The sequence below is a fragment of the Emys orbicularis genome, chromosome 2 (assembly GCF_028017835.1).
Source record: "Emys orbicularis isolate rEmyOrb1 chromosome 2, rEmyOrb1.hap1, whole genome shotgun sequence".
NCBI classification, from domain to species: Eukaryota; Metazoa; Chordata; order Testudines; family Emydidae; genus Emys; species Emys orbicularis.
This window is the reverse complement of record NC_088684.1, coordinates 261,703,184-261,722,231: the sequence shown is the minus strand read 5'-3', so window position 1 is coordinate 261,722,231 and position 19,048 is coordinate 261,703,184. Positions and strand designations below refer to the sequence as shown.

At 38.3% G+C, this 19,048-nt stretch overlaps 1 protein-coding gene across 1 annotated transcript in view; it reads right to left on the bottom strand.

Moving 5' to 3' along the window:
• Nucleotides 1–438: 438 nt before the first annotated feature.
• MLLT10 (MLLT10 histone lysine methyltransferase DOT1L cofactor) overlaps nucleotides 439–19,048 on the bottom strand; it is a 206,813-nt gene continuing 188,203 nt past the window's right edge. The window contains exons 13-21 of the mRNA XM_065397985.1: nucleotides 18,478–18,595; nucleotides 17,094–17,166; nucleotides 11,190–11,344; nucleotides 9,167–9,355; nucleotides 8,425–8,513; nucleotides 7,938–8,287; nucleotides 2,920–3,022; nucleotides 2,084–2,296; nucleotides 439–483 (exon numbers count right to left, since the gene is read on the bottom strand). Of these exons, the coding sequence (XP_065254057.1) occupies nucleotides 439–483; nucleotides 2,084–2,296; nucleotides 2,920–3,022; nucleotides 7,938–8,287; nucleotides 8,425–8,513; nucleotides 9,167–9,355; nucleotides 11,190–11,344; nucleotides 17,094–17,166; nucleotides 18,478–18,595 (1,335 nt within the window). The remainder of the gene's footprint in view (nucleotides 484–2,083; nucleotides 2,297–2,919; nucleotides 3,023–7,937; nucleotides 8,288–8,424; nucleotides 8,514–9,166; nucleotides 9,356–11,189; nucleotides 11,345–17,093; nucleotides 17,167–18,477; nucleotides 18,596–19,048) is intronic.

Here is a 19,048-nt window from a genome sequence, read left to right as displayed (position 1 = left end):
CAATTGCAGCAGAGATAAGGTTGGTTTGTTTGCTCAGACTCCTGTTCTGAAATCAAGTAATGTGTGACTGGAATAAGTATTTTCAATTTACTTGCCCTCTAGCTTTATAATAAGAACTACTACTTGAGCAGCAAGTAGAATATTTTCCAGGGTTGAATGTGTAGTTGTACTTAGTATTGTCATACTGACAAAATAATTATGGTTTGCAGAATTTAATTTCTTGCAGTGTCTGTTAAATCTGAAAAAGTAGTTCCATTTCAGTGCAACAAGAAAATAGATCAAAGCCTTAGAAGAATGTCTTTATGAAGATTAATTCTTTGCTGTGCAGTTAGGTCCTTGTTGCATTTCTTCATATCTGCAGAAATGAAGATCCACAGTTCGCAGCTAGATGAAGTGCTATAACAGCAGGATATGCAGTTCTCAAATATTATTCAAATGTCAACTTTTTTCAGGTGCAACCGATCCAGTTTTATCATTAAGCCTCTGTGGTAAAAAAACAAAACAAAACACTTGTACAATCGGACAGTATTTTAGATTTGCTAAATTCTACAACTTCTACATATAAATGAAAAGGCATGGCTGGAATACAGTCTGGACAAAAAAGTAGGTAAGATTAGATAGTTATGCTAAAGAATCAAATGTAGAAGTTTTGTCATGATTTTAGCAAAATGTTTGGATTTTAAATAAAAATATTCATACGCCATGGAAACAAAACTTTGGAAAGAAGAAAGTAATTACAGCAAAGGTATTTTAGACCTCCAAAATTACCACCAGGAAACAGATCCAAACTACTGATCTCTCCTTGGGGCCATCTAACCCTGCTTTGTATTTCCTGCTGCTTTTGATCTGCCAGGCTTCATGGAGAGAGGGGGAAGGGGATTTTCACGATGTCAAAACAATTCCATCTAAGGACCCAAAAAACTCTCACCATGGAAATACCCGTTCCCAGTCACTGTTCCTGAAGCCACACAACATACACTTTCTACCCCCTGCCAACCCTTCCCTGGTGCCAGAAGTTCTCCAACACGCGCGCGTGCATACACACTCTCTCTCTGCCCATTCTTTTCAGGTCTTCTGTCCCCTCTTTCATAGTGAACATCAGGATTCTTCAGTCTTGCATCTGAAGAAGTGAGGTTCTTACCCACGAAAGCTTATGCTCCCAATACTTCTGTTAGTCTTAAAGGTGCCACAGGACCCTCTGTTGCTTTTTACAGGATTTATATTGTATCTGCAGGTACTGACAACCGCTATTATATATCTGGGAAAATCCCAGATTTCTGGATGTGTCGCATCCATACTGTATTTATTTGTGACCAGGACAAGTAAATTAATCTAAAAGGTAAGTAAGGCCTCAATTAAAACAATTCTTTAAAAGGCTATGGGGAAATGAATAGATCTTAAGTATATTAAAATAAACAAAATTATTTAATTTCCTAAATGAAAGTTCCATAACAGCAAACAAAATCTATAAAATGGCAGCAGGTATACTTGTTTCACTCAGTGACTAGGAGTGCACATGCATGGGAGCTCCCAGAGCAGCACACAAGGAGGCTCATATCATCATGCTAATGCAGGAGATAAGAAAGTGACAGTGGCTAGAGACAAAGCTCTGGCAAGGCAAAATGTCAACTGACTTAAGTACTTACTTTTTACTCATTTAAGGCATTACCTGGAAAATACCAAGTGAAACACTGACAACTGTGATTGGTGATTTGACTGTGTCGGTTTCATAATGAAAAAAGTAAGACAATAAAGCTTTGAATATGTCAATTAAACAAAGATAGATGAAAGAAGTTCACTAGAGAGTTTCTTGCATGTATCCCATAAGCATCTAGTACTGACCACTCTTAGAGAGAAGATACTGGGCTAGGTGGACCATTGGTCTTATCCAGTATAGCAGTTACTATAGTAAGTGGCTTAGAGTCTAAGGAAGCCTAAATGCATGCAAGTCCTTGAATGGACAGAAGATATAGGTTACACCAACTTAAATATCTGGTTTCCCTTAAGACTTGCCTCTGAATTTGGCACAATATTCCTTTAATTATATCACTGAAAATGCCATTATAGGTGAAAATACACTTACTGTCACTTTTTGACTTGCATTATCCCCATGAATTGTAAGAAATGGGTTGGCAGTAGTTGTATGAAGGGGTGATGCTTGAGTGCCTGAAAGCAGGTTATTTATGGGTATCTGTGCTGCTCCTGGGATCTGCAATTGCTGCACTTCAGGCTGGTGGTGCTGGTGTTGATGGTGCTGTTGCTGCACTAGCTGATACAGAAGGGCCTGATGTTGTTCCTTAGTTAATATAAGGAAAGAACATTCTAATCAACAATCATTCAACAAATGGTCACTTCTTTCTAGGTCCTTTCTTACCCTAGTGTTTTTTGCAATGTAACCACAATTTACCACACTCCAGTTAACGTGGGTTGCAATGATGAAGCTCCACAGGAACGTGGAGGATGGAAGAGAGCCTCTTAAAGCTTTCTTAACGTCAGCAGCTCAACAGACATTCAGCTGAGCCAGCTGGCTTGGGCAAGCCTCTATCACAGGACCCTAGATTTGATATCCTTTTCTTACAAAAAAGGGTCTCAAATATGTTTGGCACAGTATTAAACTCATGCTGTTTCCAATACAAACTAAAATATTTCCAAGCAGCTGCCAAGTGGCATATATATTCTTCAGCGCAAACCATTATTTACAATGAACATATTCTCCATGCTATAAAAAGGTGCAGACAATTGAACAATAAATTATTTTTGAAAATTAAATTTTTTAAACAGACATATGCTCAAGGAGTTAATCCGCACAGGTCTAATATTTGTATTAACCTGAGGAGTTTGTCTATACTTCAGAAAGCAGTGGTCCTGGCTCAGGTTTACAGAGAACATAGCTAGTTCTATGATAAACATAGGACATACTGATGTGAGTTGTTGAGTACTCAGTAATTGCTGAAATTGCTGGTGCTGTTGATGGAGCAGAAGTTGTCTCTGTTGGTCAGGAAGTAATCCTAGTCCCGAGGCACTGCAAAGCAATGACCAAGCTCTTAGTTTCTGCAATGTAACACTGCAGCTTATTTGACTAATGGAGGTCTGGGTCATCATTTTTACTTCAGCCTTTCAGCAAAATTACAAACCCAAACCATGTACAGACTTTTTGATAAGTAACACTCACTTGCTATATAGCATTTGATTAAATATTGCTAGATATCCCACTGAATACCAATAGCAAATGAGTAGTTATTTCTTGCATAAGTTGGACAGCAACGTAAACAACATACACACAGTTATAATATGCACACAGCTCACCTACATTTTGATAACATATGCCTGGATACTCCAATCTCACCCACAAACACAAATTTTACTATCATCTTTATGCTGATGACTTACAGATCTGTCTGTCTACAGACCTGTCCAAACTGAAATCTCAACCTGTCTTTCTAACATCTCCTTGTGAATGTCTAGCCATCAGCTCAAGCTCAACATGGCTAAAACAGAACTCTCAATCCTTCCCCCTTAACTTCGCCCAAGACCTTCTTTCCAAGCATTATGGACACCACCACCACCATACCTGTCACCAGGCCGATAACCTGGGTTTTATCTTTAGCTTGGACATCTCTCTAGACCCTCACATCCAGAGTATGTCTAAATATTGCAGATTCTTTCTATATCATGTTTCTAAAACTTGGCCTTTCCTATCCATCCACACAGCTAAAACTCTTGTCCAGGCTCTCATGATCTCACATCTCAATTACTACAACATATTTTTCTGTGGCTTTGACAAATGCAATCTTGGCCACATATCCATTCAGAACTGTGCTACAAACTTTATTTTCTTAGCCTCTCATTTTGACCATGTTACCCCCTCTTTAAATCTGCCACTGGCTTCTCTTTCTCCATCACATCAAATGTAAGCTGCTAGTCTTCACTCTGAAGGCCATTCACAGACCTATCCCCATGCTACCTATCATCTTTCATTTGCTATTGACATGTTGACTCCTACCTCCAAATAGCCCATGATGTCAGCCTCCATTGCCCACTTGTTAAATTTTCAAACAAGAACCTCTGTTTTCTCCCATGCTGTCCCTCATGAGGGAGCAGGCCCCATCAACATCTGCAAAACTACCTCATTATCATCTCTCAAATCCTTGCTTAAAAGTTGTTTGCTGTGGTGCCTACAAAAAACTTCATGATGGCTAGGGTGCTGTGACCATTGCCTAAAAAGCTGACCAATACTGTCTCATTGTGCTCTCCTATGAATCTGTCTATATCCATCAGATATCTCTTGTTTTACACTTAAGATTGTAAGCTCTTTGGGGCAGGGACAGTCTTTTTGTTCTGTGTCTGTACAATGCCTAGCACAACAGGACACCATAACTAGGGCTCCTAGGTGCTATGGTAATACAAATAGACAATGATGAATTATCAGGGCCTGAAAACTTTGCCTGACACCAACTAGCCTGGGTTGAAAAATACCTGTGCTATCACCACTCCTCCCAAACCAACTCTCTTAGAATTTAAAGGAACAAAACTCTTTGTGTACTTTTTATTCTGTATTGTATTTCATGTTAATCAACTATTTAATAAATGATTTTAAATGTAACTTAACATATTTGTATCTAGCTTTTAGTATTCTTTTCCTGGTTTCACTCCACTTTTTACATATTTTCCTATAATTACAATGTATCCTTTTCTGTATTGTTTTTATTGCCTGTTGCTCTTTTCCTTCTTTCTCCATCCCATTCTTTCTTTCCCCATATATCATGTGCTCTACCTCTTCCCACATATTTAGGGTCTCACTTCTCCCTAAAAAAATTTTCTGTCTCTTCATCCCCTTGTCCTACCTAGCCCACCCTGATCTAGTCACCTGCTGATACATAAGGGTGGGAGAAAACAAGCAAACGCACACACCCCAATAGCTGGAGAATTAAATGTCCAGAGAAACACCCAAGTGAAGAAGACAAGCTTGCCTCCCAAAGCTGCCAGGAAAGGGAAGTTTCCTGGGATTCCTAACAGGGTGTGCTTTCCCTGGTTGGCATGGGGATTTACTTTTTTGTAGGCCTCTGACTAACATATCTGATTAGTTTGAAACTCCCCATCGCACAATCTCCTCTGCCTAGAGAAAAAGATGATTGTTCCTTTTCATTCCAACAATCATTTAACCCTCCTGCTTGTTGTATGGGTGGGGCTCCTTCTATTAATCTATTTCTCCCCCAGCCTCTGATTTTGAATGCTTTTCCCCCAGTGAAATACTTCAACATATACTTCTGCTGCAGCTTATAGCTTTCCCAAGCAGCACAGTAATGAGAAAAGTGTGTGGATTTGTGGAAGCAACATGCATGCAGAGGTCTTCAGTTATACTACCTATCTCCCACATGAAGTTGTCTTCTCAGATCCATGACGTTCGTAATTAACCAGCAGTAGCAATTCACCCTAAATATCAGGAGATGCTCTCTGATCGACTACCTTAATCTTTTCAGGAAGCTGGAGTACTGGAGTCGACCGGAGAGTGCTCTGACATCGATTTAGCAGGTCTTCACTAGACCCGCTAAATCGACACCCAGTGCATTGATTGCAGCAGCGTCAGTCTCCCTAGTAGTGAAGTCAAGCCCTAAATAAGCACTCCCACTGGGTCAGCTGTATCAGTGGTAGTACAAAAGCGAGAGACTTTTCCAAAGGTGTTTAGTATAGAAAAGACACAGGGCAATGAGTGTAGGTGTAGCTGAACCAGTGTTGAACATGGTTTAACTGCAAGAGTGGACAGGACCAAACAGTGCTCAGCATATTTTCAGAGTCAGTAGTTCTGAAGGCTCAACCACGTGGAAAGTACTTTCATATATGTGAAATAATCTGTCTTTCTATCTGCCCCCAAAGGTGTGTCAGAATCCTTTGAAAACTTGAAGAGACAATACCATCCCTTACAAACTAAGTTAGGCAAGCAAACATGGGAGAAACAAGACAGCAGGAATAGGGTGGGAATACACCGGTGTCATTAATAAGATTATATGGTTAATCACTGAGGATTAGTGCTTGCTCTGATGTAATAAGGAGGGTGGATGTGTTTTTTTGTAATGTATGACTACATGGATGTCCTAGCTGGTTAGTTACATGGCAGAAGTGGGTCCTAGGGAGGAACTTGAAAGAGAAGGAGGGGAACATTACAGATGAACAACAAGTACATGAAAGAAAACAGAGATATATGTGGGAGAAGGGCATGAATGGGGCATTGAAGTTGGCATTGCTGAGGGAGCAGAACAGAAAAGGGTAATAAGAAAGGAGAAAAGGTAAGGTAACTGGGGTTATAGACACCTGGAAGGGGCAGACATGAAGTTGAAACTTAAAAAAGTGGAGAAGGGAGACTCTTCCAAATGTTTCCAAGAGGGGAAGGGTATGTAGTTAGATTGACAGGCAAGAAATAGAATTTTGACAGCATCATTTGAATGGACTGAAGTGGGTGATGTGTGTATCAAAGAGGCTGTAGAGGAGCAGGCTACCATAATTAAAGTATGATATGAGGAAGGCATGCACAAGAGTTTTTGCAGGATCTGGACAGACAGAATAAATGGTCAGATTTTGGCAACGGAGGAAAAGATGGCAGTATCTGGACTCCACTTTTATACATGGGAGAGGGAAAATTATGGTATGGTAAAAATCCCTAAATTTAGGTTGTTTAACACTTTCCATTATAAAGTGAGAGCTTTGATAGTCAACAACAAGGAGGCATGGGAGATGGGGGAGACGAAGAGATCTGGAGTTGGTCTCCCCTCCCCCTGAAATGGCCCCAGTGGCCAACGCTCACTTCTGGGACAACCACATGAAGCTGGGATGCTTCCCTACCCCTGGAAACAGCCCCAGTCAAGACCCTAAAGCCCATTCCCTCTGTGCCCACTCTCTGGGGGAAGCCCACATGGGGATGGAGCTTTCCCAACTCCCAAGTGGGGTGGATGGGCAGGAAGAAAGAACAGGACCAGGCTGGCCTCTCCCCTCAATTACCTCCCAATCCAAACAGTCTATCCTCCCTCTGGGATAACAGCCATCTCCTGTTGCCAACTAACATAGTGAGCCCCATAGCTCCAGTGATAGCAGTCTGTGCTGCAATCCTGAAGGTTTAGGATTCAAAACCTGCTTATGATGCATTTTGATGGGAGAGAGGGGTTGTTACAGATGCTCATAACTGAATCTTTTATCTTTTTTCTTTTAAAAAAAACATAGGAAATGACATACAAAAAGACTACATTAAAAGAACATTATTTAGGTTGCAAAGTCAAACACTCAAAAGTTAGGAAATGCCAGATTTACGATTGCCTGTGTAACCATAATGCTGCCCAACTTGTGCAAGAGGGAAGAATTAAGGTAGGACCGGAACTTTTTAATCTACCATCTTCTAACTTTGGAGTGCTTGACTTTGCAACATAAATGCTCTTTTTATGTAGTTTTTTGTATGTATGCCAGCATATTACATGTGGGATAAATGCAATACCATAACTTAAAGTAATTTTCAATGCTACTTCATTGCCACTGGAAAAACAGTTTACTCTAGCTAAGACTACTTTTCTTTTGAGTGAACCTATTTGGGCTCATTGTGGCACATTAATGGGATCAACCAACGCATATTTAGAAGTGGAAAAGGCAGAAATAGATGAACCCTAACTAACATGGTCAGTGAAGGCCCAAAAATTGTATGGCAGGCATTGTTTCTTTTTAAACAGAATATTGCTGATTTTTAAACTTCATTATCCATAGTGCAATTAAATTCCTGTCCTCTTAACATTGGTCTTACACAGAACACAAGAATCTAGTCAGACATTCATAAGCTAGAAGAAATGCTAAATAAAATAAATTCTATGCTTAAAACTGTTTAACCAAATTAAGCTAATATTGCACATAGCATATGGCGACAGTAAGAAAAAGCAAATACATTTTGGTAAGATTCTTACCTGTTATTTAGTGTTGTTGGCAGAGGATGTGTTACATTAGGTGGCACAGCTGCATGAGTGAGAGAAGGATTCTGGGATATTGTGGCAGGGGTCTGAATCACCCCATTTAAAGCCCCTACAATTCCATTGATTGCCAGCTGGTTACCTGGCAATGCTCCAATTATTCCACCCACACCAGGCACTGCAGGAATGGTGGATGTTACAGTCTGCATACCACTAGCTAGTGCCCCCACTGTCACACCATTGACCTGTTGAACTCCTGAGCCTGGCTGAGCGGGACTCTGCCCAGCAGGTGGTGGAGTGGAAAGAACTGATGAACTGCTGGTACTTTGTCCACTGGAGGTTATCTCCTAATGTAAAAAACAAACCAACAAAAACCCTCAGCTGTATAGAATTTCAAACAGAACAGAACAGCACAAGGATTTTGAGATGAAGTTAATTTATAACAAGGTTAGAAAAACAAAAATAAAAAACAAAACAAAATTACCTGGTTTAATACAGGGAGAGAATTGTCAGGTAAAAAACTGTTTCCCAGATGAGGGCTTTTACTGCTGTTCAAGGAATCAGTGCTATGTGCTAAAGTGATGATTTAAAAAATAAAGTGAAGTTTAATTTTTGCATTTAACGTTTAAAATATTAAGAATAATTTATTTCAGCAGAATGTTGATGTTAAACACAGAATACACAAAACTTGAACATAAACTTCATTTCTTATAATCACAACCCCAAGGTAAAATATTAGCTTAACTGACTATTGAAAGGTGAAGGATGAGTTCAAGACTGAATAGTAAAAAAGAAAATGCCTGGACATAAGCAGCAATGATTTGTATAAGTCTCATGCTTCTTTAAACACATTAAAACAAGGGGAAATTTTTCTCTTGTGAAAATTTTTCAAATCTTTTACTTTTTATTGTTTTTTTTTTTTGTAAAAGACAAGTATGCACAAAGTAGCTCGTTCAGGGAAAGCTTGTATCTAAAAAATTCCCAAATCCACTATAAACTTGCCATTCTTTTCTCTAACAAAAATATTGTCAGTGGTTAATTATATGCACCAGACAGATAATTTTTAAAACCCCCCCACTAATTATACTGGATCTGTTCTCTTTGTACACACACATATCTCCCATTCATGGCAAATAGGTGTAAAATAGGCCTTTTACATAAAGAGTCTTCAGGTTACTTTGATAAGAGTACTATGCAAAATGTGGGAAACATTTTTCTCTACTTACCAGCTTGTGCTGGAAATGCATGTACTTGATGAGATGGGCTAGGGTTTGAAGTTATTGTTGGAAAGGGAACTGAAAGCTGTGCATTTAATAGCTGGAGGCGCTCCTTTTTAGCAGTCAGGTTCTTAATCTGTTCCTCTAACCGTCGATTTTCAACTTGAAGTTGGTGTAATGACTTCAGCATTCCCAGAACTAGAAAACAATTGACTAATAAATCTGATCTTTTTTAAAGTCACATTCAAAGTTTTTTCTTTATGAAGAATATCTCAGGATTGCACAATGTCATGTGCTAGAATTTAAAATACTGTATAAATCCTTAGCATCCCTAGTTACATACTGCGGATTAATATTGCCAATTAAGATAGCACTTAAAGTGAAAATCCACCCCAAATAATTAATAATGTATTAAAATTTAAAAAAATGCTAAAATTTCTCCTTTGAAGTCAGATGTATGCAATTGTGGATCCATGTGGATGGACCCTTACTTCCATGCAGAGACAGTTGCACCATCTGAGTCTTTGTTGATTTTGAGCAAGTTTCAGTACAATGTGCTTTTTCTGTAAACATAGCCATAACAAAAAAATAAAGAAATAAAAACAAGATTCCTTTAATGACATGCAGGTAACAGAGCAGTTGTGGAATGCCTATTCTATTTGGCTTATGAAGTTTAAAATACAACTAAAAACTCTAAGAGCAGATCAAAGATCTGAAATATATGCATAATATTTATGTAGTCAACTATTATTGTTTTTTAAAAAACCCAAAGGAAAAGGATGTGCAAAAGGAACTGTTGAATTCTTTGTCAAATAAATTGCAAATTTATGTGATCAATGAAAACCCTTTATTCGGGTTTATGGGTTTTTGTTTTTTTTTTGGTTTTTTTGTTTTCATTATGCTTTTGAATCACCATAAACCTTGCTGGATGCCAAACCTTCCAGCTGCTTTCAGTGTCAATCTACAGATCACCCAGCAGGGAGCACTACATGAGCATTGCAGTTACCACCCTTTCTTTGCAGATAAAGCGCATCATCATCTGAACAGGCACAGCTTCTACCATTTCCTCAAATTCTGATTTTGTTCCAGAACATGGATGACCCAACTAGGGCTACAGAGTAGCTGTCATGCCACAGGGATAGCCAGTCACTTTTTAAATACCAAATTGTATTTGTTTAACATGACCTCTGGGCCTACGACAGACACAAGTCTACTGGTATGGGCACATCTGGTCATTTCCCAAGGATTTAGCTTTTTATCCCTCCTCTTCAAGAACATACAAAGGAACCCTCAGAGCGCCCAAATGAGATGCAATAAGACTTAGCTAAACCTGTCCTCCAGCTATCATGTTTAAAGGATTATCCCCGCATGAATTTCCTCACAATTAGCATTTTTGTCAGGGTACCATTCATAAAAGTACCAACTAGATGGCACTTTACTCACTACCAACAACCAGAATAGCATGTTCAATAACATATACACACAAAAAGTGACAAAATAATGATTTTATATCTTGTCTAAAACTATTCAATCAATTTTTATTTATATTGATTTCTCACTGATTATGAATAAATCCAAAGCAATGTTATTTCCTCAGTTAAGCTTTATCTGTATTCACTTTTCAGTTATTTCATTTTGGTAAACACAACTCTTGAAAAATAAATAACTCAGTACAAGAATGGCATGAAAAATGGAGAACATAAACAAAATACAAAAGCACTGTAGGACACCTGCATAACACTTGTGAAAAACAATGGAGTTTCTCACAACTGAAGCCGGTAGTTTATACTAAAAATACCAAAAATAAAGCTCTAAAGAAACATTTCAAAATATCAGCATCACATAAAATAAAGCACAATTGAGGAACCAAGCCTTAATGATAATCAGTATAAAACAGAAGTTATAAACTATGCAGCATAAAATGGTGAACAGGTTGTTTAAAAAGACTTAGGCATTCACTGGGTGATAATTATTTATAACACTGCCCAACAAACAAAAAAGCCCAGTAATAACAGAAAACATGAATACTTACTGTCACTAGGGGTGCCCTGTTCTAGCAAAAATTGCTGTCCTTCACTCCACTGCCTCTCCAAAAGCTGTTCAATGCTGGCAGCTACTGGGGGCAAATTTTCCACACTGCTGTTCACTGACTGATCATAGCGAATCTGTAAGCTGCTTACAGGAGATCTGTTGAAAACATTGTAATTTACACATTTAAAGGAAGGAGGGAAATGTATTTAGCAAAGGGCCCATAAAGTTTCTTACCTTGTGCTAGCCCCTAGCACCTACATAATCCAGAGCTTCCAACATTAAGCTTCTCAAAGCCACTAGGAACTCTGAGCTCTCATCACCCAGGTTTTAACAGAAAACAGCAGTTTGGGAATTTGTGTACAGAAAACAGATGCATTAGTTTAGGTGCACTAGAAGTTTATGTCTAACAGATATTATTGAACTCAAAGAGCACATATTGCTGGAGCAGGAAATAGGTGCTCAGTATAGTAATAAATTATATATAAATCAAATATCTAAAAACATCTAAACAATGGTGAAATACAAAATATGAAGCCTGATTAAAATCATTACAATTATGACATTCTCCCATAGTACATAGGTCACATGTAATTTTCATGTGTGATTTGTGCCAAAAACCCATGTAAAGAGAAATTTTTGAATAGAGAGTGATTGAGTGGAAAAAACGGTTACTAACATTTCCATAATTGTTGTTCTTCAAGAAATGTTGCACATGTCCATTCCAATGTAGGTGTGTGCGTACCCTGAGCACAGATGCCAGAATTTTTTCTCCCTAGTGGTATCCGTCAGGTCAGCTCCAGAGTCCCCTGGTGCCACATGCTCACAGTGCCAGTATAAATGGCCCCGTCGACCCCGCTCCCCCTTCAGTTTCTTCTTACCAACTGTCTCTGATAAGTGGGGACAGAGCGTGGGTTTTGGAATGGACATGTGCAACACATCTCGAAGTACAACAGTTACGGAAAAATTAGCAACCATTTTTTCTTCTTCGGGTGCTTGCACCAAGGCAGGTCTTAAGGTTGCCTCCATGAGGATCACCTTTAGTCTTGCCACTCAGTCCTTTTTGTTTCAGGATCTGAGGTCCCTGCAAATTTGGCAGCAGTATTTCTTACGAGATTCCCCAAGGCACTTAAGACAGCTTGAGTGCAGGTCACTCAAAGGCACAGACTTACTACCAGAGGCCCAGGGCTTGAAACCCAGCCACTGAGGCATGCCCCGGCACCAGGGAAGCAGATGACCCCATTAGCTAAGCATGGAGGCATCCGGAACTAAGTACTAAAAACCACTAAAATGACTAAATTCCTATCACGCTGTAATAACTATTTACACTAATAACTGCAGAAAAATCACTAGGAGAAGGATTGCCTGAGCAAAGTGGTCCCGACGGATACCACTGATGGGAAAAAATTCTGGCAACTGCTCAGGGTGTGCACACCCCTACACTGGAATGGACATGTGCAAGCACTTGAAGTAGTAATATTATTTCATAAAAAATCCTTAAAAACATTAGAGTTGCATTCAAAAATCAAAAAATAAAGTTAAAATTTCAGAGGGGTAGCCGTTTTAATCTGTATCCACAAAAAGGTGCCACCAGACTCCTCGGAGTCTTGAAGGTGCCAAGTTAAAGTTGCCTATACAACCTTAACTCTGCCACCTTTGTGCATATGCATTCATATACTATCTTAATACATAATCATACCCTAGTCTTTCCACTGGACCCATCTCATTCAGAATGAATTTCACCGCTCTGAAGAAAGCCAGTACAAGGTCTATGTACCCATTAATCCCGTTTTGTGGCTTCACCCGCAGTCTACAAGGTGGACCGTACTCAGTGAACAGAACAGCTGCTCAGTATTTCTTCTTATCCTCATTTTTCCCTATCTGGCCCTGTGCCTCATTCAAAGCCAGATCCAAAGCCAACTGAAGTTAACAAGCATCTTTCCACTGCCTCCAATGGGCTCTGGATCAGGCGCTCAGTATATTCTCTGTATTTTGCAGTTGTAGAACTAAAGCAAAGAGATTAAACAACTTGCCCAAGGTCACACAGGAAGTCTGTAGCAAAGTCAAGAACAGAATCTAAATAGACTGTACTCCAGTCCACTGCCTTAGCTATGAAGCGATCTCTTCCAGTGCCCCCTTGTTTTATTCACTACAAGAGAACAAGTCACGGGTCCTGATTAAAAAATAGCACTTGATGCTATAATAAAGGATTATATTGTAATGCATATTGTGAAGTGACTTTTTGTATAGAATTTCCTAATTAAAATAAAAAAAAACCCCAAGAAATTCCACCATGTTCAACTATTTGCTAGACAGAATTAGAACGCTCTGTATAGTGTGTTATATATGCAATGAAACAGAAGCCCTTGCCTCATTTCAGGCATACGTTTTTGTACCATGTGGCCTTCAATATTTACCTCCTACTTATTGCAGAGTCAGCATGTAACTGTGTAAATTCTCAGCCTATTATATTAAAATATTGATTTGCATTTATATAGGGATGTACATACATATTTAAAAACAGGTGTTATACACTGTATGTTATTTTGAATGTTTGTTGGTATATTAGTTAAATAATATTTGAGGCATGCTTGGCAAAAGTAGCGCTTCCCATTCGAAACTGAAATCATTTATATACACACTATACACACCAACAGTTATATTATACTGTAAGTATGGGTGTATATATGTGTGTGAGATTATCTATCTAATACAACTGTTGTAGAGTGGTACAGAAGTATTATTAGCATGAGCTGGAATGGCTGCACAATTCACAAGTGAGTTATGTAGGTCATATCAAATGATTGCCAATAAGATCTTCAAACCACTCCACTTTAGTATACTATATATGAAATAAAGAATATTTCTGAGTGTTAGGTCTATTTTTTGTATCCTACTACCTGTAAGTAGGTGGTATAGTTACAATAAGCCCAACTGTACAGGGTTCAGAAAGAAAAAAAATAAAACTAATAAATGTAAAAAAAACCCCACCCCAAAACAACCCTGTAAATGAGTCTTAAAATAGCTTGTCTAATACATAAAAGTCCCACAACTTTAACTTCTGATGTTCCAAGACTTTCAGGCCTAATTACTGTCTGTCCTACATATAAGACTAGTGTAATTTGGGAGGGTGGGGGGGCAGGGGGAATGTCCATATTTCAAAGAATGAAGCAAACATTTCTGTCTCTTTTCTTTTTTTAATGGCAAATGTATGAAGTTACTCAGATTTGAACATTACAGGAGAGATACAGAGATGGATTAGTGGGCAGAGGTTATATTAGGCAGTCAAAGGTGCAAGGTACGTGTGACGCTGTCTGGAATATGGTGACCATTTATAATATTATTGATACCAGTATTACAAAGAATCTTACAAGATATGCCATGTAAGGTATCAGTGGAAAAATTATGATTGACTAAATATGATAATCATGTTTATATGTATGTATCATCTTTGTATTGAGAGTTATAAATGTGTGTGGTATGTTTGTATTTCAAACTTGTGCTGTGCGTCTGGGTAATTCCCCCAGACAGATTGGCATCAGCACTATCCAGCCTGCTTGATGGCTTATCAAAGCCAATCAGCTATACAATGAACCCATTGAGAGAAGCCAGGGACGTCACCTAGGAGTCAGCAGGACAAGTAGGGACATGCTGGTGGACAGGGGACTCCCATGTGCTGTAAGTTTGTGTTTGGGACAAAGGAAGTACAAGTCACATGGCAATGGATATAAAAAGCCAGCTGCATTTTGTCTTCAAACCTGCTTCTTACCTCTGGAGCAACTTCTCTACAAACTGAAGCATTGAACAAAGGACTGACAGACCCCATCCATGCTTTGGGCGTGTTCCAGAGGGACTTTACAAACCAGCAAACTCACCAATGCTGCTAAGAACCTGATGTATGGACTCTGAAGTCTTATATAGTAACTCATTGTTCTGACCATTTAACAACTCACTTCTTGTTCTTTTCTTTTCTAATAAACATTTGGTTTTAGATACTAAACGATTGGCTGGCAGCATGGTATTTTAGGTAAGACCCAAACTAGCATTGATCTGGTAATGTGGCTGGCTCTTTCGGGATCAGAAGGACATTTTGTATAGTGAGCAGAGTTTTTAAATAACTTCTCATTTTACTGGACCTATGTGCTAACTGGGAACCAGAGAACTGGAATGAAATAGAGGGGGCTGAGAGATTTCTTTTTTCAGCTTCTTGATAACCAGTGTGGGGGATCAGGAGCACAGTCTGTGACTGGTTGGTGAATCTAACTTCAGCGTTAACCTCCAGTTTGGGGAGAATATGGTCTCCTTTTTGCAGCCTGCCCTGACCTTGGCATTTTCAGTCTGGGCTACCCTAGGCACCACAGGTCACAGTATGGTCTTTTTTTATATTGTAGACAGGGCTGGTGGCACTGCCTATCATTAATGCTACCTGACACTTCCTTTTATAAGACCCAGTTTTCAAGTGCTTATAACGTTGCCAAACTTTGATTTCAGGGTGTCTGCCTCAGGCTAATTTTTTTTTAAATAAAATTTCAGTCAAAATGATTCAGCCATTTATAAGAATGAGGCTAGAGAAAAATACATTGTTTTGCCCATGTTAAAGAATTCTAGTAATCTATTCCTTGAACAGCTCTAGTGTCCCCATGGTTTGGACCCACCAGTATATAACATATACATTAAATTATAACCTAATATAGCTTTGTTAATTACAGACTTCTACAATGATCTCAGACTGTAATAATAAAATACAGTGTTACAATACTATAATATAGTAAATGAAATTCTTTGGAGGCCTATTGTCAGAGTTACCAGATGGTCAGCTGAGGCAGGAGCAAAGGCAGGCTGGAGAAAAGGCAGGCTAGCGTGGAAACAGGTAAGGCTAAGCAGGACCAAGAGCAAAGGCAGTCTGTTGAAATTACTGGCAATTGGAGTGTTCCTGGCCAGAGTAGTGTTGTTGAGCAGACTGGAAAGATTGCTTTCCTTAGGAGCTTATGTATGTGCCTAGGGATCACCTCTTGTGTCCTCGCCTGTGGATAGGCTAAACCTATGACGACTATCACAAGACCTGCAGGTGATTACCCCTGATGACTTATCACACACTCTGGACTCAGAGATGATACATCAGGCTTAAGTAGACTTGGGCTCAGAGGTACCTGAGGCTCAGGCAGGCCCAGAGGTATCACACCTATTGAGCAATCCTGATGCTAATGCCCAAGCAAGGCATAAAACAGCATCCTTAAAATACCCTACTTCAAATAGGCCACATATGCAAAATAATCACTCTTAAAAAATAACCATTATCACCAAATAGCACTCTTATTTCACTCAAAGCACTTAAAAACCCCCAGACTATTTGAATGTTTTTCCTTAAAATTATAATTTAAAAATCAATGGCAACAATTATAAGTATGTTAGAGTGAAAGAATTCTATAAAGAAGATTCTATTGTCAAATTTCAATAGTGGAGATCAAGTGCACTGTCTCTAGAGCAAGAAAACACAATATCTGGATATAGTAATGTTCTCTATGTTTTACCTCCAGTATTGTAATCTGATGATATATGGGAATTTTTGGACATTTTAAAAAAAAGAATTATAGTAACAAAAATAGGTATAGAGTGGAGCTAATACTACATGTAGATAGAAAATTATAAGCAGGTCCCTTTAAGGAGATCTCGATTATCTCAGTAACCCTAGGTAAAGAGCTCATTTATCTTGCAAATCTAATCATGTGAGTTTTAGTTAATATTCGAGTAAATTTGGCACCATTTTCCTAACTTCCTGGACATGTACATTGTCTGCATAATTCTTTAGAATCTTAGCAAATATATGCACTATCAATAAAACATAAATAAGTTTCCAAATCTTAAAGTGTTTCCTTTGCCTGTACTCTCCAATGTAAATAACGCTTACCGTGGTGAGAGACTTCCTCTGGGTGAACCTCCCCTGCCAACAAGGCTGCGAGTATTATCTCCAAGATCTTGACCTGTAATGTAAATATTTCACAGCTGATAAAGTTACTCTTATTAGATAAGAGTTTTAAAGCTGCTGTATTTTTAAAATATATTAAACCTTAACCACTACCTGCAGTTACTACTAATGTGTAGATAGTTGAAGACTGCTGAACTGTAGCATGTAAGGCGTTGTCCTTACACATTTCTGTGGGTGTACCAGGCCATGGATTATGTTCAGTTCTTTCATTCCTTTCTGTTTTACAGCACAGAAGCGTGGTTTGCATTTGCAGTACCCTCCCCTCAGCCACTTTTAATTTCTACGGTGAAAGTAATGAATCACAGCTGTGGACAGCTAATCTGTATGCTTATCACAGCAAATCCTGATGCTTTCTTTTTTTTAACACTTTTCATCCCAAGACAACTCATAAAATATAAAATGCATAAAACCTACCACCGTCTAACAATTATATATTGGTTTAAAGATTTACTGAACATTTTATTGAAGTGCTTACTTTATAAAATTGCTACTGTTTATAAGCAAGAACATAGGAAAGACTTTTGCTACAATGTATTAAAACAAACAAACAAAAACCCTCATTAAATAAATATAAAGAAATGTTTTGCTTGGAAGGACTCAAAAAGGTTATTTTCCCTATGGCCTCTCAGTAAAATAACCCTATCTGCCCCCTTCAAGGCTTCCCTCCCCCTTTTCTGAGTCAAATGACCTATGACCTCTTAGAGGGCAAAGGCATGACTGATCCATTCTTGGTAAACTGCTAAACTCATTCCCTTCCCCCAAACAGGCATGACTACTATGACATGTCAACAAATCCTTAAAGATGGAATGAAACAAAGCAAATCCAGTAGCTCATTAAAACTGGTCTCTTCTGCGATGTTACAAAATGTCAATTGGTAAATATTCACAGGATTATTAAACAGTGTAGAAGTTCTCTAACAGGATCTTTCTGCCACACAAAGTTGTGTGCGATGCAATTTCATGAATTATGCAAATAAAGGTTTAAACTATTCAAGACAAAACCCAGTGCTGTTACTTTCTTTGCAAAGAACTAAGAGAACTGAACACATCAATCACAAAAGTCACAGGAGACATTGTTGCATTCCTGCCTGCTGATGGCTCTGCTTAAACATTTACATTTCAGACAGTAAAAAATGCATAGCTATTTTGCAGTACAACAAAGAATTTACTTCCAACATGAAAGAACCATATACAGTCATTTAGGAACCAAATCCCCAACCAAGAGTTCACAAATAAAATTAGTGGTCATATTTTAAATAGTTAAAATCAGGAAAGCAGATGCTTTGAACAGTTCTAGCAAGCTTACCTGCTTGACTGTTTTCAGACTGAGCTATAAGTGCTGCCATTGCTGAATTAGGATTCAGCCTATTGCCATACATGTGGGATGGAGGCAAACTGAGGGAAGATCCAGGTAGGGTGTTTGCCTGTAAGACAACAATTAAAACTACAATCTTTAAAAAGTCTGGGAGAAAAATTCTTAATTTATTTTAAGGACACTTCCTCGCGAATTAAAATTAATTACTAGTATGTAAAATACTTAAAAGTTAATTAATATTTAAAAAGTAATTAATGATTTTCAATCAAGATTTGGAAATAAGGAAATATAATTGCAATACTTTCTGAATGTATTAAAGTGTAAATTGCTATTTTTCTGGTACAGACATTAAACAAAAAGCTTCTATAAAAATTTAAAAAATGTTAGCATATGAATTGTTAGAAATTTTTGAATTGTAACTTTTAAATGATTGGCGTACAACAAGTAGGATGTGTAGACTTGCTTACAATTCCTAAGTATGCAGCCAATGCCAGGACTTAGTGGCATGGTGACCATGCGGTTATCCTACTAATTATTTAATCTTATTAAACCATTTACAAAA